The 21,824-nt window shown below is 39.9% G+C and overlaps 1 protein-coding gene across 1 annotated transcript in view; it reads right to left on the bottom strand.

The window, feature by feature from the left end:
- Positions 1-21,824, bottom strand: part of VWA8 (von Willebrand factor A domain containing 8) — a 486,197-nt gene that overhangs the window by 292,146 nt on the left and 172,227 nt on the right. Inside the window, exons 15-20 of the mRNA XM_040341313.1 lie at positions 17,586-17,699; positions 10,756-10,924; positions 8,569-8,646; positions 5,330-5,445; positions 1,125-1,231; positions 635-741 (exon numbers count right to left, since the gene is read on the bottom strand). Coding sequence (XP_040197247.1) covers positions 635-741; positions 1,125-1,231; positions 5,330-5,445; positions 8,569-8,646; positions 10,756-10,924; positions 17,586-17,699 — 691 coding nt within the window. The remainder of the gene's footprint in view (positions 1-634; positions 742-1,124; positions 1,232-5,329; positions 5,446-8,568; positions 8,647-10,755; positions 10,925-17,585; positions 17,700-21,824) is intronic.

The following is a 21,824-nucleotide window of genomic DNA, read 5'->3' as shown; positions in this document are numbered from 1 at the left end:
AGCATACCCAGGCCTGCCCCCCTGTGCACCCCCTGTAGGGAACCTGCTAAGAACCAAGTTCCGCAAGCTCCCCCAATACTTACCTGCTCCATGCCGCAGGACTTTTGCACAACTTCCCCCATCTCCGTGGGTGGCGTCTAGACCTTCAGGCCCTGGGTTCCTATGAAGGAGCCACTGTCCTGGGCCCATATAGCACCCTGGCAACAGAAACATTAGGCCCCCAAAGGTTTCTAAGTTCTGGGCCCAGGGTCCAGCTCTCTGAACAGAAAGCATTATGGGCTACACCCCAATGGTTTGGGGTCCGGTTGCTGACCACTTTAGCACTGAGGCCTTTGGACAGAACCGGTTAGCCCACCTTAATCCCAAGGATGTGGAGGTAAGCTAAACCATGACCAACACCTAAGACACTGGCGAAAAAACTGAGGTACTCCTCCTATGGGAGGGGGTTATATAGGGAGGGGCACTTCCTGTTTGAGATTGCCAGTGTCCATCACCTGAAGGTACTCCATATAACCCACATAGTAATGAATATGCCGCTCTGTGTCCCGTGATGTACGAGAAAGAAAATCCAATATAGCTTTACACTGTGTATTATATACACAGTACATGCTTGGATTGCACGAGTGCTACGCACCTGAGAGTTCTCATAGAACAGGATGTCTGGTACTTTCATCTTCTCATCTGTATTGTATACTGGTACAGTCACACTTCCAAGCCTTAGTACGCCAGATTTTATTTCATCTAGAAAATAACCCATTACCCAAACCCAACATTAATGAGTATGAAATATCATTGAAATATGTTTTTTTTTTAATTTGTGCAGCTTGGTTATCTCTAAAGTGTATATATTACATCAAGAGGGTTGCTAAAAATCTTAGCTGTCTTCATGCTAGATTTACTGTCAGCTTTTTTGGATAGCATGCTTTCTAGCTTCCTCCCTCCTCACCCATTGATAACATGTCTTGTATTCTGTTCACAGAATAAAAGACATCCTGTAATTGGACAAAGTGAGGTCTTGTTGTTCATCTGACCCTCTCTCCCCTTGTCCAATTACAGAAAGCCTTGTATTAGCTAATTTACAAGTGTTGATCTAAAAATGAATGCATACACTGATGACATCTTACAACTATAATCTGTGTTTTCCATCCTTTCCAGCTCCTCACTGGTTTCCTCTATGCCAGAGTCCGCTAAGTATTTCAGTAATGTTGATCGAGCCAGACTGGGTAAAAATCTAGAAAATGATATATATAAAACAGAATCTTAAATTAATATTTTTTTGGTTAAATAGAAAAAATGTATACATGCAGAATAATAGGTAACAGTTATTAATGGGAAAGGCTAAACATTGTACAGCAGGCAACGAGTATTTGAAATAAACATTCAGAAATAAAAGGCTTTATCAGTGCCAATAATTGCCATTATGATTCTCTACATTAAACCAGTGGAAAGACATCTCAGCTTCTACATTTCCTGGAAATAAAATATACACAGTAATGGCGCACGCTGCAGTTAGAAGATATACCACATGTCAAGTAAAAAGTCCTTTGAGCACCAGGCTCTGAAGTGAGATGACAGTCTGTAGGATCTGGGCAGCCTTGTGCAGGGAGCTGAAGCCAAACTCCAAACATGTAAATGTCTACATTTCCTGGGTCTGTTTCTGCTAATGTTATGGTGCTGAGTATTCTCACTTCTCAGTTTGCATATTACATAATATGAAAAATCTAGAAATCCAACAGGGTGTGGGGATTGTGGCATATGTGCCAAAAAAAAAAATCGGTGTGAAACTCAGCAGTTTGTGAGAAATACACGCAGTTGAATAACTTGACAGTATTTTCCAGAAAAATAAATGTCAGCTGTAGCTGGACTCACCTTGTAACTGACTAATTTATTATGAGGTCAAAGCTTGATGACTAAAACCCTTATGTTAACCACTTAAGGACCAAGCTTCTTTCTGAGATTTGGTGTTACAATTTAAATACAGTTTTTTTTTTGTTATAAAATTACTTAGATCCCTCAAACATTATAGATATATTTTTTTCTAACACCCTAGAGAATAAAATGGCGGTCATTGCAATACTTTCTGTTACACCGTATTCGTACAGCGGTCTTACAAGCAAACTTTTTTGGAAAAAATACACTTTTTTAAATTAAAAAATAAAATAGTAAAGTTAGCCCAATTTTTGTTTATATTGTGAAAGATAATGTTACACCAAGTAAATTGATACCCAACATTTCACACTTCAAAATTTCGCACGCTCATGAAATGGCGACAAACTTTTACCCTTAAAAATCTCCATAGGCGATTTTTTAAAAATTCTACAGGTTGCATGTTTTGAGTTACAGAGGAGGTCTAGGGCTATAATTATTGCTCTCGCTCTACCGATCGCGGTGATACCTCACATGTGTTATTGGAATACCGTTTTCATATGCAAGCACTGCTCACCTATGCGTTCGCTTCTGCGCGTGAGCTCGGCGGGACGGGGAGTGTTTAAAAAAAAAAAATCTTTTTGTTTATTTAACCTTTTATATTTTTTTTTTACACTGTTCTTTTAAAAAAATAAATTGTGTCACTTGTATTCCTATTACAAGGAATGTAAACATCTCTTGTAAGAGAAAAAAAGCATGACAGGACCTCTTAAATATGAGATCTAGGGTCAAAAAGACCTCTCATTTACACTAAATTGCAATAATAAAAAAAAAAATGTATGTATTTTTTTTTTTAACCACTTGACCACTGGGCACTTAAACCCCCTAATAACCAGACCAATTTTCAGCTTTCGGTGCTCTCACATTTTGAATGACAATTACTCAGTCATACAACACTGTACCAAATTAAATTTTCGTCCTTTTTTTCACACAAATAGAGCTTTCTTTTGGTGGTATTTAATCACCGTTGGGTTTTTTATTTTTTTGCGCTATAATAGAAAAAAGACTGAAAATTCTGTAAAAAATTAATTTTTCTTTGTTTCCGTTATAAAATTTAGCAAATTTGTATTTTTTCTTCATACATTTTGGCCAAAATTTATACTGCTACATATATTTGGTAAAAATAAGTACAAATTGGTGTATATTATTTGGTCTTTGTGAAAGTTATAGAGTCCACAAGCTATGGTGCCAATATCTGAAAATTGATCACACCTGAAGTAATGACGGCCTATCTCATTTCTTGAGACCCTAACATGCCAGAAAAGTACAAATACCCCCCAAATGACCCCTTTTTGGAAAGAAGACATTCCAAGGTATTTAGAAAGAGGCATGGTGAGTTTTTTGAAGCTGTCATTTTTTCCCACAATTCTTTGCAAAATCAAGATTTTTTTTTCTTTTATTTTTTTTTTCACAAAATGTTCATATTAGCAGGTTATTTCTCACACACAGCATATGCATACCACAAATTACACCAAAAAACACATTCTGCTATTCCTCAAAAGGATGGCGATACCAAATGTGTGAGACTTTTACACAGCGTGGCCACATACAGAGGCCCAACATGCAGGGAGCACCTTCAGGCGTTCTGGAGCACCCAGACCAATTCTGACATTTCTCTCCTACATGTAAAAATCATCATTTATTTGCAAGAAAATTACATAGAACCCCAAAACATTATATACGTTTTTTTTTTAGCAAAGACCTTAGAGAATACAATGGTGGTCGTTGCAACTTTTTATTTTGCACTGTATTTGCTCAGCAATTTTTCTAACGTGTTTTTTACAAAAAAAACAGTTTTGTGCTTAAAAAAAAAAAACCAAATCAGTAAAGTTAGCCCAATGTTTTTGCATAATGTGAAAGATGAAGTTACACCGAGTAAATAGATACCCAACATGTCACCCTTCAAAATTGCACACACAAACTTCGCTACTTAAAAATCCCCATAGGCGACGCTTTAAATATTTTTACTGGTTATATGTTTTTAGTTACAGAGGAGGTCTGGGGCGCGATTCTGGAAGGCCGTTAATAAATGACCTCCCAGAGTTAATCAACCGCCCTGTAGCCGTAATTTGGGTATGGGCCGGTTGTTAACTGGTTAAGAGCTATGGGTGGAAGAGACATTTTGACATCGCTTCCGCCCTGCAATGGTATGGAGACGGGTGGGGGCCATCTTCCTCTCGCTCGTCTCCATAACAAGCCAGGGAAAGGACCTGATTGCCTCTGCTGCTACCGACGGCTCCGGTAAGAGGCGGAGGGCACCGGAGAGAGGTGGGAGGGATGGGGCTCCTCTCCCACCGCCGATAAAAGTGATCTTGCTGTGAATCTGCCACAAAGACCACTTTTATCTGAAACTGGATCGCTCACTGAAGAAGAGGATAGCTAGCTGCTGCCATAACAACACTATCCCTCTTCAAAGTGCCGACGTATATCGGCGTGAGCCGGTCCAGAAGTGGTTAAAGCGGAATTAAACCCTCCTATAGTTTTCAGCCAAGGAAGCTGCCATCTTGGCCTCTGTTTGATCAACTGCCATGATGCTACATTAGTGATCGGTTATGACACCATTTGATGGTTTGACAGTTTGGTTGAAAGGACCATCAATGTAACAGTTACATTCCCGTCACGTGCCAGAAAACTTAAATAGATGGGTTTACTTCCATTTTAAGAAGAAAAAGCACTACTTAATTAAAAAAACATTCCTCTGTTCTTGTCTGTTGCAGGTAAAGTATATTCATGATCTTCATCAAATGTTTGCAAAACCATTGCAGGTGCATGGGGTTCTACTCTAATACAAGTTAGGATGAAGCCATTTTTGAAAAAATAAAATTACATTGCAAAATGTTCCTTTAGCTTAGTAAATGTGGTGAAAAATCACATTAATTTGATACTCTACAGAGATTGAATGAAGTTTGATCTGCAGTGTAGACCTGTGCTTGAGACCACCTTTAAAGTGTTCACACTGCCTGTGCAGAAAACACAACCCTTAGTTGGTGTATGGTAGTTCCTAAAATTCACCATTACAGCGTATATGTAAGACTGACATTATGGAGGAGATTTAATAAAACTGGTGCACACATAATCTGGCACAGCTGTGCCTAGTAACTCAGCTTCTAAATGTTACTGTCAATGTATCATTGAACAAGCTGGATTTAGAAGCTTATTGGTTACTAGGCACAGCTGCACCAGTTTCAGTATATCTCCTCCCCGACATGTGTCTGCACTTTTTAATATAGTAGTTTACATAATTCTAAACAGGCAAAAGTTGTTTAAATGATGAGAAATTTGAAATAAACACATTTATATAGCACAATCCTGGTGTATCTAATAACTCCTTGCATATGTACTACTACATCTTTTGATAATTAGAACTCCACTGTCACAATGCTTGGAAGACCAGGGCACCTACCTTGAAAGGCAGGCCTTGTTAACAGCATGATAAAGACTTTCATCTGGGTACTGAGATAACCGTCTGCATATGCGAAGTAACTGTCTTGTAGATAAAGATGATGCCAAAGATGCAGTCTGTCAGTGGGGAAGAATATTTACAAATGTTTTATTGTGATTGCCATAACATTGGCAAGCCTAGGACATACAATTGGTCTTATCCTGCCAAATAGAGTGTAACATAGCACTCACAAGCATAATTTCATTATAAAGTCATGACTCTACAAACAGTCACTATCTGATATATGACCCATGATATATACAATGATTGAGTGTTTTACATCATTATATTTTTGAGTGTCATAGTCTGTTTTGTTAAAGACTAAAAAAGAAATGGGGCCTCTAATGAGCATACATGGACCTTGCTAAATAATTTGTGTCCTTCTTTTTTTGGGTTTCATTTAAGAAAATACAATTCTTGTGACATATGCCCACTAAACAGGGTGAGAAAGCAAACCTGCAAGAGACACGATTTCTCTAGGTAACTATACGGTATAACAAAAGCAGTTTGTGGTGAAAATGTTGTCTTCACTTTGAAATGTACAGCAATAACAATATAGGTATAGATCATGGATCAAAAAAAAAATTTAAACTGCAGTTGTCAAAGATGACTAGACACTGAAAGTAGTGCACAAGGCAAAGCCAAAGTAATAAAAAAAATGGAGACTGTAGACTTAGGAGAAATACTGGACTCCTAAAAAGAGGATCCTTTGTACACATCCAATGAGGAGCTCCTTAAAAAAGACTGCTTGATGATGATAGCTGTGAAGCGATATTGGGAAATAAAAAGTTTCTACTTTGGTCACTTTGGTACTTGCATAATTGTTTTGCCAACTACCTTTACATTTTTCTTTATTTAATTTTAGTACACACAGGCCGAATGTCGGTTGGCATTGGCTGGTTTAATAAAGTGGTTGTAAACCCACTTTTTGGACTTCTACCTATAGGTAAGCCTAGAATAAGGCTTACCTATAGATAGTGGAAATATCTCCTAAACGTGTGCCGTTTAGGAGATATTTCACTTGCAGTCCGCCGAAAATTCTGACGGCGCATGCGCTAAGTGCCGTTTCTTCCCTAGTCTGTGCCATTGATCGCGGGTCCTGTGTGCATGCGCGGGAGTGACGTCACACTGTGATTTGCCGGAGTCCGTGCTCCGGAAGCAAGAGGGGCCAGAAGATGGACGCTGCCTACAGAGGGAAAAATTGCTGGATTCTTTTGCAGGTAAGTGGCACATAATGGGCTAGTATACGATGCATACTAGCCCATTATGCTTTTCTTCTGCAGGCTATACAGCAAGCAAAAGAGGAAGTAAAACCCATCAGGGTTTACTTCATCTTTAAAATCCATCTGACATTCGGCCCGTGTGTTTGGCAGCTAACTAGAGCACTGACCAGAGTTCTTTTGTGTGTGTGTGTGTGGGGGGGGGGGGTTGTCCCCCTATCGGAACACAATAGAACAGCAGGGAATATTGCTGTACTAACCTCAGATTGTTAGTACAGCGGCTCTGACCAGAGCTGGGTTGAATGAAAAAACTAGTGGTGTGTACTAGGCTTAAGTTGCACCTCTGTTCTGTGGTCCAGTGTGCCCAACTATGTACAAAATCTACTGTGCAAACCTAATGGCAAAATCACGCTATCATAATTAAAGATCCATAATTCTACATGCTCACCATCAAAACAGGCAAATATAAAACCTACTTTTCTGCTGCCAGTCTAGTCAGGAAAAATCAAGGGACACAGTGGTCTCATTAGTTTAGTTCCTAATAAATGTAATACTTTTTGTAGGAACATTTCATTCAAGTCATTTGCCACAAAATTACACTAGAAACAGGTGTTAGGCTAAAAATAAAATAAATAGACATCAACAATGGAAAGACCTGGGAGCACATGACTGGGAATTTGGGACATCATATTCAGTACAAGTAATCTTTTAGTGTTCTACTTTGAAACATCTAAAAATAAGCACAGACAGACAACACTTTATATTGATAGGAGAGATCCAAAACCCTTTTTCTACATTTGGCATTCTGTGTCCCTAATGAATAACATGTGCTTGTGTACTTAATTTTCCATTATACTCACTTCTAGGTTCTCATATTAGAACAGAGCATTCCAGATAATTAAGGTAAATGTCTCCGTGAGAAAAAGAACTTGGCTGGTTCATCAAATTCAATATTGGTAATTGTCATGATAAATGCAACAGACAAATAAAATAATGATTGCCTCAGAACCTCGACCAATGTTTACATAATACAATAGCATTGTAAATAAGGCCTGTTTCACGACCTGAAAGTCATGCAACTTTGACGCAACTTGAAGTCACTTCAAGTCACATCAAAGTTGGAGCAAAGTAGCGCAGGGACTACTTTGAAGTTGCACAGATATGAACGGTACTCTTTGGAAAACATGGGGTACGACTTGCAATGTGACCTCGCAGTCCCAAGTCGCAGGACAAGTCGCACAAGTGTGAAAGGGGCCTAAAATATACACTTTATACTTGCAAATACAATAAAGATACATAATGTTATTATTTTTATTACCATTATTAATTATTAGAGATTGCAAAGACTACTTTCACCATTAACCCATACAAAGTTGAAAAAATAATTAAGATGATGAAAATAACAAAAACAATATTATTATTATTTTCAGCCAATTTAAATTCCAGCTTTAAAATCTTACCAGTTATATGATAATAAATAGACCAGGTTTAAAATACATATTGATAATGTGTGGCTTTCACTGCAGTCTATTCAAACAGACTTGCATATCCAAGTGAAATTTACTTTTAACATTCTACTTTTAAATAATGTTACTACTTGAATTTAGATCTATATCAGCCTGCTGTACAGGACTGAGAGAGAGGGGTACAGCAACAGAAATCAGCCAAGTTTTGCTGCAATGCATGTGTACTGACAGCAAACATAGAAAACATAGTGGTTCAGGCTGGGGATGTGTTTTGGGCCAGCCTATGTTGACACTGTAAAAGATACAGGATTGGCTAAACTGTCTTCCAGGCGCACCTAGATTACAAGGCAGGATAAAAAGAACTGCAAATGTTTTGGCAGGTAAAACCGTTCAATTGTATGTATTTCACCTGTGCATTTAGCGGCTTGCCTGAAATCCTGATTCAAGACTGCAATAAGTAAATAACGTCTGATTAGAACACACAGTAATAAAATGTCATGAAACAGTAACTCACATTAGGGTCCTTTGTGTCAAGTAGCTTGTGTGTCAATGTCAACAGCTGCTCCACTGCCTCTTTTGGGACATTTGGCACCTGACAAACAAATTATATGGAATGTTGAGCAGTTAAATATCAAAAGACTTAAAAAAAAAACTTAAATGTGATGATGTTGCTTTCTAGAGGCATTGGGGCATGGTTGTGTTTAATGTCCCAGCATCGTTTTTGTCTATTTTCCAAATGTTTCATTATATTGTATCAACAGCGTTTTCATAAAGGGAAAAAGAGCCAAAATTGTACCATATTGCTCCCAACAGCTTTTATTTGTATGCCGCTAATAATAATAAAAAAAAAGTGAAACCTTATTAATAGCAAATTAAAGGTGTCAAACAAATTTACAAATATATGCCTGAAAAAGGAGCATGTTTTGTGGCTTGAAATGTTGCGTTTCTTTATGAAGGATTAGGTACCTTAACTTGTTGCTTATCTACTTTCATATATGGCATATTATGATTTATGACATTTGCTGTATTGGAGAAACATTTTCTCGAGGCATCTGATAAGAAGTGGATGGGAGTGCACTTCATTGTATGATATGGTGTCAAAGAGTCAAACAAGAATAACTCAAGAGTTTGGGAAAGGCCATTGGCTTTGGTTCGGAATTGTTCTCAATAGTTGAAGAAAAGATAAAACCATGTGCTGTGATTTATGGGGAGCTTGCCAGAAAGGAATTGGATTTTGAATGTACCTGTTTGGTTTAAAGCTAGTCTGGCAATTGTTTAATCATTCGTAAGGAAACTGAAATGCTCCTGTCTAGAGTTTTTATGCCTTTTAATATAGATCCACCACTTAAGGCCAGTGACTGACTTTCTATTCAGTCACTGGCCATGCAACACTGATACTTTCAGAAAACCAGAGAGATCAGTGGATTACCAAGGCTGGGCTGCGATAGGTTTCTTCCCAGAGCACAAAAGGTTAGATGATTGATTTACCTTTTTTGTTAGAGCAATTGTTGTAGTATGTTTAATTTCTTAATATTGTACACAGGGAATTATTTTGAGCGAGTTTAAAATCCTTAAAAGGAATCTATCATCTTTTTAAAGCTTTCAAGATGTGCGTGAAAATGTGATCATCTTTATGTAAAATATCTTGTGTAGTCATGTTTAAAAACACACACCTGGTGGACAGTTCAGGGGGAGTTAAGGAGATTAAATACAAAATTACAGGATGAATGGAAGAGCAGAAAGAATTAAAGGGAGTGAACCGAGGGTGGATGACTTCACACTTCTGGGGTCAATGACAATCCCATGTGAAGAGTAACCCCTACTCAGCCCCAGCACTGTACCAAGCAAAGAAAGCTGCTATAAATTACAGCCTTTCCTCCTATAAAGTTATCTTAATATCAATGCCATTCAATGCAATGTACCAGCCCCCAGTGTTAACCCCTGTAGATGTCAAATGATGTGTAAACCACCCACAGTTTGCTCAGCCTTTGACTCAGTCTTTACTGAGGAAAGGCTCTCTCAAAGTGAAACCCCTCCATCTAGCACCCTTTTGCTGATAAGACCAATTATCCCACCCCAACACTATACCCTACAATAGTACCTCGCCACTTCCATACAACCCACTTTCTCTACCCAACAACATAAGATGAAACTCATTACTTGGCCATGGGGGTTGTGAGCGGTACTTAACTTAGCTTACTATATAGTTACATCTATACTCCTAGTTACTAGTCTGATATAACTATAAAAATTGTAAAGAATCACTGCAGCAATAAAAAGGAACACACAGTCTGTATTTACAATAAAAAAAAAAGAACCACCTTATAAAAATCAAGTTAATTTAAGAAGGACATAGGGAGTCGAGAAATAAATACAGACATATTATTTCAAAATGTAGTCTAAGTAAAAGCATATGAGAGGTATTAAGAATATATGTAATACGTTTTAAAATCTGTAACTACTCTGAACAGTAATATCTACTAAGAACTATGCTTGCATCTTCAATAGAAGATAAAAAATAAAACATCTAATTAAGCCACACAAATCGTATTTTGAATTTTTTTGGGCCTATAACATAAATGAGGTAGAAAGCTCATTACAGAGAGGCTATGTGAGCTCTGAATCAATTAAAAATCACAATTACATTTTTTTACATTGCAATTAGTACATGGAATATTGAGAAAGATCACAGAGTTCTTACCATTCCCTTCATTATTTGAATCTCCTCTTTTCTGGTGGAAGGTTTTACATTATGGTACAGAAACATAGTGAGGAGCTCGGGACCCAGCCACTGCTGAGTAGTGCTGCCAATCACTGGTGGCTCTGCCAAAGCAATGATTCTAAAAGAAGGGTGAATAGGAAATATTGACCTGCAAAAACAAAATAAATGAATGGTTACAATAAATGTAGTGGTTATGTATCAGGCATAGTTGAAATGTATTCTTACACATGAATGAAAAATATTACCAACAGAGATAGTTATAGTCCATCTTGTAGTAGTATAAAACCCACTTAAATGTCCGAATTATTTTACAATTTTTTAAATGAAAAACTGTTTGACACATACTATTATAAAATGGCCCTGGGCAACATCCCTGTTATTTTTATGCACATTTCGAGAGGTAAAAAAAAACAAAAAACTAAAGAATAATAAACATCTCGTTTTCTGACACTTTTGGCAATTTTTATTACTTATTTTTTTCACTTGGAAACGGGCAAGCTCCATCATTTTTAAAGGAGGAAACCAGGTGAAGGAACTTACCTCAAAGAGGCTCACCCCTCCTCTCTGCTGCCCATTCACAGAAGCCTTTGTACTTTGTGAATGAGTTCACATCATACAGAGGCTTCTTTGAATGGGCAGAACAAGGAGAGGGGAAAGCATAACAGTTCCAGCGACTCTGCTCTTAAAGAAATGAGACCACAGCAAGCAGCGTTGGAGCTCCATGTGTTTTCTTCCTGGAGCACAATAAACCTGTCAGATGTAAATAATAGAGATAAGTCTACGAGGTGGCAGGCACCTCGTTGGACTTAACTCATGGTATATACACAGTTTTTACAAAATAGTTGAATTCTCGGAATTTAGCTTTAACATAATTACATTTATTTCTCTTGATTCTATCATCCATTGTTCTATTTTATCATTGTAATAAATTGTGAAAACATAAGAGGTAATTTGGGAAAAAATGTAACCATTTATTTTACCAATCACAGACAATGAACTAACGAAACAAATTCTACTCTTTCCTTTTTGACATCTCAATTGTTAAGGGATTCACTTAACTTGTATTTTACATCAGTACCTATCTACCTGTATTCTGCTGTAAAATAGCTGACAGAGCAGAGTTCATCTATACAATACATGCTGCAGCATACTGGTAACTGCAGACAGCAAAAAAGACCAGGTTCCAGGCCTGGGTGGGCCTTTGGGGTGGGCTTTGGGATATACAGCATTTGATCAACACTACTACTACATCAATGAGTAGTTGCAATAAGGAAAACAGCTTTAAAAAATGTAATTGCATCTTTCAGGGATGTAAAAACTCTATATTCTTCATTGAGTGTTCTAATACTAGAAAGTGTGATGTTTAAAATGACATTGTTTTTGTAGAGATAGCTTTATGCAGCTTGTGATTTAGTAAAAAGGACAAATGGGTACCCACCAGTTTCCTGATGGAACACACACAAGTAAGGATGGCAGCATGGGATATGTATTAATGTTTTGTGTTTTGGTCCTGACATGTCTGACATCATAAATGATTACTGATGAGCGTAATTCTCATAAAATATTGAAACAGTCCACAAATTGCTCCAGATATCTTCAGTTCAGTTCCCTCCAGCAAAATTGTCTGCATAGAATTTTCATGTTCTCCTTCTACAGTAGGGATGAGACTCATGTTCGACCGTTCGTTGAATCACGAACGTTATGGGCCGTTCGCGCCAAATTTGAGTGGCGTGTCACGGCCGATAATTCACTGCAGCATCGCAGTGCATTGCTGGCTGATGATTGGCCAAGCACGCACTATGACCCGCATGCTTGGCCAATCACAGCTTGCAAAAAACGGAGAGCCATAATTGGCCAAAGCCAGGGTGACTTTGGCCAATTATGGTTCAGGGGGTTTAGTACACGCCCCACACTATAAAAGGCCGCCTGCAAGTCGGCCTTGTGTAGTGTGTTACAGTGGTTAAGACAGAGAGAGACAGAGAGGCTCATGTATTGCAGGTAGATAGAGCAGGCAGGCTAGTCAGTTAGAGTTACAGTGTGTAGAGGGTATATATGCATCCCAGGTGTTGTATATATATTTATACACTGTATTGAGATTAGCTAGATCCGCTCTTCCTAATTTACTGACAGGCAGGCAGGTCATTGTGCTAGCTACAGTATTCTCACGTGGTGTACTGTCTGTGTCCACTGCAGTGTGCACCTAAAGCTACGTGGTGTGTGTACTTTCCATGTCCTCTGCACATTGTGCACCAAAAGCTACGTGGTGTGTGCACTGTCTGTGTCTTCTGCACATTGTGCACCCAACGTAAATAAAGCTAGTGTTTCTCATATTTACTCCTAGAGTCAGGGATCTGCTTATATCAATACTACAGGCAGAGGATATTGCTGCAAGTACTTTCACGTGGCGTACTGTCTGTGTCCTCTGCAGTGTGCACCTAAAGCTACGTGGTGTTTGTACTTTTCGTGTCCTCTGCACATTGTGCACCTAAAGCTACGTGGTGTGTGTACTGTCCTTGTCCTCTGCACATTGTGCACCTAACGTAAAGTTGGTGTGTCTCATATTTATTCCTAGAGTCAGGGATCTACTCATATTAATACTACAGGCAGAGGATATTGCTGCAAGTACTTTCACGTGGTGTACTGTCTGTGTCCTCTGCAGTGTGCACCTAAAGCTACAGTAGGTGCACGCGATATTGTGTCAATCTCGCTCCCTTTCTCGGCGAGATTGAGCACCTACGAGCCCCATCGCGGGAGCCAGCGCCGAGCTGGCTTGCCGCGATAGAGACGCGATAGAGACAAAGCCGTCATAGACGCGACGGGAGATCCGACTTGGTTCTAAATGTTTGCGCGAATGTTCGGTCCGTTCTAAGGTTCTGGTGCGAACCGAACAGGGGGGGGGGGGGTTCGGTTCATCCCTATTCTACAGTATTTGTATAGATTTTGTTTCCAGGTTTTCTAGTATTTACCCAAAAAATCCTGGTAATAAACCAACATCCACCCAATTAGCCCTGTATTTTTAAGTGTGTTAAAATTACTTTGGTAAGGCCATTACTCCAGAAGCTTATCATTGCATGATTAGCTCATTGTTTTTTTTTTTTAATGCTGTAGAATGTCAGATCCATATAAATTACAAAAAAAATAATAATGATGTATGCCTTAATTGGCAAGTGCAACACTACAGTTTATAAGAAGCTAACATCCATGCTTTTTTTAAGGATGGTAAAATAAACTCTGTTGCTATAGTTACCATTTTCAGTACAAGAGATGAAACGAAAAGGATATAGGGAATACACGAAGCTTGATATTAATGCAGTCCTTTGCCAAGTTCAAAAGGAAACTTTTTCCTTTTTTTTTTTCCTTTTTTAGAAAATAAAATGTTTCCATGAAGTTAAGTCAGACTCAGACTGAATTTCAAAGGAAGCATTACCCAAAGTTTATTTCAAAATGTAGGGGGTAACACAATATCTACAACTAAGCAGCTTGCACTGAATTGCTTAAATATTCAATTCCTATTAGCACAGTAAATTGGAATAGAAAAATAATACAATAATGTCTTCCAGTAGTCTTGGTCATCTCACACATAAAGCCAGATTCACGTAGACTTACGACGGCGTATCAGTAGATACGCCGTCGTAAGTCCGAATGAGCGCCGTTGTATCTTTGCGCGCATTCTCAAAATGAGATACGCCTCACTGTTGCTAAGGTACGACCGACGTAAGTCTCCTACGTCGTCGTATCTTATGTGCATATTTACCATGGCCGCTAGGGGCGTGTACGTGGATTTACGCGTCAAATATGTAAATGAGCAAGATACGCCGATTCACGAACGTACGTACGTACGCCTGTCGCAGTAAGCTACGCCTACTTTACTTGTAGCACGCCCACTACCTGCCTAATTTGAATTAGGCTGGGTTACGCCGGGCCATTTGCGCTACGCCGACGTAACTTAGGGAGCAAGTGCTTTGTGAATACTGGCCTTGCCTCACTATGTTACATCGGCGTAGTGCAAATGGGATGCGCTACGTTAAACTAAAGATACGCGGCTCTACGTGAATCTGGCCAATAATGTTTTGTGCTCAACTGACACAACAATATAAAAATGAAAGGACCAAAAACTTAATATATTGCAGATTAGTAGAGTTTACTGTAGTGGCTGGATTGTTTTTTGTTTTTTAAAATACTTTTGCTTTATTTTCACCTAGCAAATGGATATATAGATTACGATCCAATGTTGCAACAGGTGTAAATTACTCGATTAATTTTGCCTATTGCTTGTAAATTCCTTCAAAATTCATTCAAAATAATTTTTTTAACAGAACTCATCCTGTAATAAAGGCAAATAAAATGTTCACATTGCAAGGAAATGTTCCCCAGAGTTCAGTGAATGAGGTGAAGCTCTGCTCCCATCACTCCCTTTCAGGTTGACAATGCTGTACAGTGTTGCCAGCTGTTGTCACAATGTGGAAGTATTTGGGGTTGATATTCTAATGTCAAATAGGCTGCAAGGGAAGTTGCATTTTACAGGAGGAATTTCCTCAGGTTTCAGAGCTTAGTGAATGTGGTGAAAATTCACTTTGCAAAGAATACCTAATATCACATGCCATTTATCTTGCACATGGTTGCATATTCTTTGCAAAGTGAAATTTCACCACATCCACTAAGCTCTTAGGAACATTTCCTTGCAAAGTGAACAGCCTACTTGCCCTTAGAATATTAACCCCAAATAATTCCACATTGTGTCAACAACTGGCAAAACTGCAAAGCATTGTGTCACGGTCTGGGGTCAGGCTCAGAGGCCAGTAGCTATAGCAGCTGAGCAGGTCACCCTGGCTGATGACACGGGGTCACCTGAGGTGCGGAATCTAAGCGCTAACCGGTATTCACCAGAGCTCCTGAAGGTGGAGATGGATTTTGCTGCGTGTTAGCGCCAGGTCGCGGTCCTCAGGATTGCCCCACCAGGAGGTGAGAAAGCCGGGGTACAATAGCAGATAAGCAGGTAAGGATCAAACAGAAGCGTGGTCGGTAAACAAGCCAAAAGGTCGGTAATGAGTATTTGTAGATTGGGATCAGGCAGAAGCGTAGTCGATAACAAGCCAAGGGTCGATAACGAGTATTTGTAGGTTGGGATCAGGCAGAAGCGTAGTCGATAACAAGCCAAGGGTCGATAACGAGCAGTAGCAAATATGGACGGCAGCAGAGAAGACAGGAGCGAGATACAGGCTGGAGAGAGCACAATATTCTGGCAAGGAGAAAGTGCAGAGACATGGCTTATATCAGGAAGTTGGTGGGAGGAGCAAGGGGTTCAAGGTTCAAGACAATCAAGACACAAGGCAGGAATGTTCAATGGATCAGATGGGTTTGTCCAGCAGATCAGACAGGGAGCTATCCAGCATCCCAGATAGCTCAGTGAGAAGGTTCACTGCCAGACACAGCTGAGGTCCCAGGTTCGAATCCAGGTCCTGACACATTGTCAACCTGAAAGGGAGTTTGGACTATACCCATCAAGTGCTGGCAGGAGCTAGTACAGAGGTGGGTGGAGATGTGGAGGTGTAGACATTAGAACAGGGTAGATGGGTGACCATTAGGTAGGGTAGAGGGAAAAATGTTAAGCCAGTCCTGAGCTGACACATGCCAATAAATATGCTTGGTTGTGTGATGATGGGGATAACAGTCAGGGAGTGGCTTTACTTAAGCAGACTGACTCCCCTAGCTGTCAGGGGAACAATGGATGGCAGCAAGGTTACAAGAAAAGATAGACAAATACTTGTTGTAGGGGACTCAATTATTAGGAGGACAGATTGACAATCAGGATATTTGTGACAGATTACCCTAACAGAATGATGTTTACCGGGCGCTCAAGTTCAGCACATCGTGGATCAGATGGACAGATTGTTGGGTGAGGCTGGGGAGGACCCAGCTGTCATGGTACACATCAGTATCAGTGACAAAGTTAGAGAAAGATGGAGCATCCTAAAAAAAACAATTTCAGGGATTTAGGAGCTATATTAAAGAAACAGACATCCAAGGAAGCATTCTCAGAAATACCGCCTGTACCTTTAGCCACACCAGAAAGGCAACAAGAGCTTAGGGAACTTAACAAGTGGCTAAGACACTACTGGTGCAGGAAGGAGGTTTTTCGTTTACTGGAGAACTGGGCTGACATTTTGGTCAGTTACACATGACTGGCTTGCGACAGTCCTGGGCACCCCCTGTATTGAAGGGGAAGGGTAGGTAGAATAGGTTGAGGGGTGTGTATGTCAAGAGTAATTTGATAGTGAATATGAGGGATGATATTGGTAACAGGCAGGGAGGAAGTGGATTCCTTGTGGCAGCAAATTAGGAAATCAATAGTCTGTATATACTATAGGCCACCTAACGGAGGATGAAGAGGAGCTCCCAAAACTTCCCTTTTCCTGCCTCTCTTTAGTTTGTTTGGAACAAAGAATACACTTGCTGAATTTACACTGCTCTATGAACACTACAAATCCCCTAGTCCATAGTCCCGAGTCAGGAAGTCAGATCACAGCAGAAAAATAATTGAATAGATTTTTTTTAGTATCACCTTAAAGCTTAGCTGGTGGTCATTTTAGTATTAGGTAAAAAGTAAAAGAAAGTAAAAAACGAAATACTACATCTAGGCCAGCAACACCTGGTACAATCAAATTCTAGAATACCTTGAAATTAGTAGATTGTTCAGATAGATCCTTGTACAGTATTATATAGGTGTGGGCTAATCTAAAGGGTGTAGTACAAAAAGACTGGAATGTCTGTGGCAAGCTTTAAAGTTTCAGGTTTATGTATGCAAATACCTTTCTTGTAGCTCAGCATCTGAAATGTCCAGTTCCTTCTTTAAAAACTGATATCTATCTCCTCGAAGTAGCCTGGTACCGTCGTACAGAGTGAGCTCTCTGTCATGAATTAGCCTGAAAAAACATTGGGTAAAACGTTACATGGAACCTTTTACAGCTAATGCCCACAATAACAAGGAGATGCAAATTCCCCACTTCTGGGGGAACCAAAAATGACAGGTGTGAAGATATTTGCCAGCCACTATGGGCTTGCTGACAAATGGATTTGCTAAAGAAAAAAATCAAAGCTTTTTATCCTTTTCTTCTCATTCTTAAAGTGATTTTTTTAACACTTCTCGCAATCGCAAACTGCACCTCTATATGACCCACCCTGTCACAGAATCATACTCAAATTGGTTTTATCGGACCTTGTATGGCACCCTTATACACAGAGGACCAACACTGAGAATGATTAGTAGCACTCAATGGTAAATGTTGTCACATGATTCTTCTTATGTGAATAAAACATAACCCATAATCCCAGGCTATGATTACATATACTATGTAAAAGAAATATGAAAAATTCCAGGCTAATGAACATTTCAGTGCAGGAGCTGTTAATGCTGCTTCAATAAGCATAAATAAATATTGCATAAAGATGTAAAAAATATAAATATTGCAAAAGCAGAAAAATCTAACAATGGTGTTGCCAGATCCCATATACTTACTAAGCAGTGAAAGTAGACTTTGATTTGCTTTACACAACTACTCCAAGATAAAGGACACGTTTATGCTTCAGAGGTTTTTAGTATATTAATCTTATTTACATTCAAGCAAATGCAGGATAAAGAATATAAACCAATAAGCATTACAAGGTATTACATGTGCTGTATTGATTAAAACACAAAATAGCATTGTGGAATCCTACAAATATAATGGCCATATTGTGAAACCATAAACCTTTACTCAATCCTGCATCAATGCACCAATGATTACCAATAATCGCTCCTACAGTGAGATCACTTAAGGGAAAGCAGAGGTGCCCCTTACAGGAAAAGTAGCAATAGATATCCAAATCATACAGATAAGGGTTCTTTTTGAGCAAAGAGTGCAATTTTTTGTCAGTCTTTACTACCAAAGACACATAAACTCAAGAAAAAAATTACCAAGGAGCACTAAATACTGTGCCTTGAAAAAATATTTATACCCATTGATATTTTCCACATTTTGTCATGTTACAACCGAAAACGTAAATGTATTTTTATTGGGATTTTATGTGATGGACCAACACAAAGCGGTACATAATTGTGAAGTGGAAGGAAAATTATAAATAGTTAAATTATTTTTACAAATAAATATGTGAAAAGTGTGGCGTGCATTTGTATTTAGCCCCCCTGAATCAATACTTTGTAGAACCACCTTTTTGGGTATGTCTCTACCAGCTTTGCACATCTAAAAGAGTGACATTTTTGCCCATTCTTCTTTGCAACATAGCTCAAGCGCTGTCAGATTGGATGGAGAGCGGCCGTGAACAGCAATTTTCAAGTCTTGCCACAGATTCTCAATTGGATTTAGGTCTGGACTTTGGCTGGGCCAGTCTAACACATAAATATGCTTTGATCTAAACCATTCCATTGTAGCTCTGGCTGTATGTTTAGGGTTGTTGTCCTGCTGGAAGGTGAACCTTCGCCCAAGTCTCAAGTCTTTTGCAGACTCTGAAGCCTTGTACACACGACCAAGTTTCTCGGCAAAAACCAGCAAGAAACTTGCTGGGAGATATTTTTTTGCCGAGGAAACCGGTCGTGTGTACATTTTCGTTGAGGAAACTGTCAAGAAACTCGATGAGCCAAAAAGAGAGCAAGTTCTCCATTTCCTCTACGGGAATGGAGAAACTTGCCTTGTCGAGTTCCTCGACAGCCTAACAAGGAACTCGACGAGGAAAACGATGTGTTTCGCCCGTCGAGTTCCTCGGTCGTGTGTACCAGGCTTAACAGGTTTTCTTCTAAGAGTTCCCTGTATTTGGCTCCATCCATCTTCCCATCAACTCTGACCAAGTTCTCTGTCCCTGCTGAAGAAAAGCATCCCCACAACATGATGCTGCCACCACCATGTTTTATGGTGAGGATGGTGTGTTCAGGGTGATGTGCAATGTTAGTTTTTCCCCACACATAGCGTTTTGCTTTTAGGTAACATTTTTGTAAAAATGTTGTTCTCATCTGACCAGAGCACCTTCTTCCACATGTTTGCTGTGTCCCCCACATTGCTCCACATGTTTGCTGTATCCCCCACTCTTCCATAAAGGCCAGATTTGTGGAGTGCAAGACTAATAGTTGTCCTGTGGACAGATTCTCCCACCTGAGCTGTGGATCTCTGCATCTCCTCCAGAGTTACCATGGGCCTCTTGGTTGCTTTTCTGATAAATGCTCCTCTTGCCCGGCCTGTCAGCTTAGGTGGATGTCCATATATTGGTAGGCTTGAAGCTGTGCCATACTCTCCATTTTTGAATAAGTGAATTGAACAGTACTCTGTCAGATGTTCAAAGCGTGGGATATTTTTTTATACCCTAACCCCGCTATAAACTTCTCCACAACTTTATCCCTGACCTGTTTGGGGGTTCTAAGTCATTTTCTAGCAAAAAATATTAATTTTAATTTGTAAGCAACAAATGTCAGAAAAAGGCTTAGGCATGAAGGTGTTAATACAGTATAACCTCCAGAACTTACATCACGTTTACTCTTTAAACTTTTTGAAAATGCAATAAGACTCGGTTCGCACATATGTGTGTGTGGGTCATGTTTGCTGGGGCATGGCAGCCCATTCATTTATATGGGCTGCTGTGCCTGTGTTTCATTTTGACCATGCAATTTCCCTGTGGTTCCTGCACCCTTAAAATGCACTGCGTTTTTACATGCGTGGGAGTGCCATTCAGAATGAATCGCAGCCCCTACATTTTCTCATAGCAGCACGTTTTCACTGAGGGTGGTTGCGGATATTAATGCGATTCCCGCATCAGCAGCCACCCGCATAGATGTAAACCGAGCGTGGATTAACCGTTTTCATATCTATTGGAACTTGAGATAGAGTTACTTTATTTTTTCTTGTTCAATGTTTTTTATTGGATTTTTTAGGAATATGGTAACATAGATACAAACATTCAAATGAGATAAGTGCATTGTGAACATCAGTAAAAAAAAAAAAAAAGGGGGGTCATGTACAATTAGTTGAACTTGAACAAAACAATCAATAATAGGTTGAAACAGAAACATAGGTTTGCAAATACATTCTTTCCAAATCAGACAATAAGATTGTCTGGATTTGTTTCCACATTTTGTCTCTCATAGTTGAGGTATACCTATGATGACAATTACAGGCCTCTCTCATCTTTTTAAGTCTGAGAACTTGCACAATTGGTGGCTGACTAAATACTTGTTTGCCCCACTGTATGAGAAAAGGGAAAATAGATGATAAATTTCCGATGCTGGATATATGGACATGAAACAAAGGAGTTCACATAAAAGTACCTTATAAAATATATATTATAAGGGTACAGATGGGGGGGCGTGACCGGATGCAGGTGTGCGGCGAGTGAGTGAGGCAAGCTTGTGAGATGTGAGAGATGTGAGAGGAGCGTACTATGCCTCCCACCGTCCCTCTGCTCCCTGTACTCCCTGCACGATATATGTCACGCTAATTTCCAGCAATACCCAGCAGTGAAACTCCCAGGCACGAACCCTGCCCCTCGTTCCTTGCTGTTGCCGTCAGGCGGACGTACCTGCTGGTGGTCCCGGGGGCCCTGCTGGCTGGTCGGGCTTGCTTGTCGGGCTTGCTTGTTTTCGGGGGTTCCCCTGGTGACGTAGAGGAGGCTCGGCGGCAGAGACTGACTACAGCTGACTACAGCTGGCGATTCGGGTTCACGATTGGAGGGCGGTGGTCAGCTGACCGGACCACGTGGTTGGCCCCAGCGAATCCTGGAGGGTTTCGGCCGGAGAGCGGAGAGGAAGGTACTGGGGACAACTGGGGATGCCTTGGAGGTTCCCCCTCGCTCTCCCACCGCATAGACCTACTGTAACACCTTTTGGCAGGACATCAGAGATGAGGATGGGCTGGAAAAGATCCAGAATGCAAACAATGCAGCGGTCGGCGGCTCAGTGAGTAACCCAGCACAACACTGGTGTATGGGTGCATTTTGCATTATGCATTACTTGAACTGATTCATGCATTATCTCACTGAATGAGTATTTCCAACTGAAGTTGTTACCC

The sequence above is a fragment of the Rana temporaria genome, chromosome 2, assembly GCF_905171775.1.
Source record: "Rana temporaria chromosome 2, aRanTem1.1, whole genome shotgun sequence".
Classification (NCBI taxonomy): Eukaryota; Metazoa; Chordata; class Amphibia; order Anura; family Ranidae; genus Rana; species Rana temporaria.
This window is presented reverse-complemented; position numbering and strand designations above follow the sequence as displayed.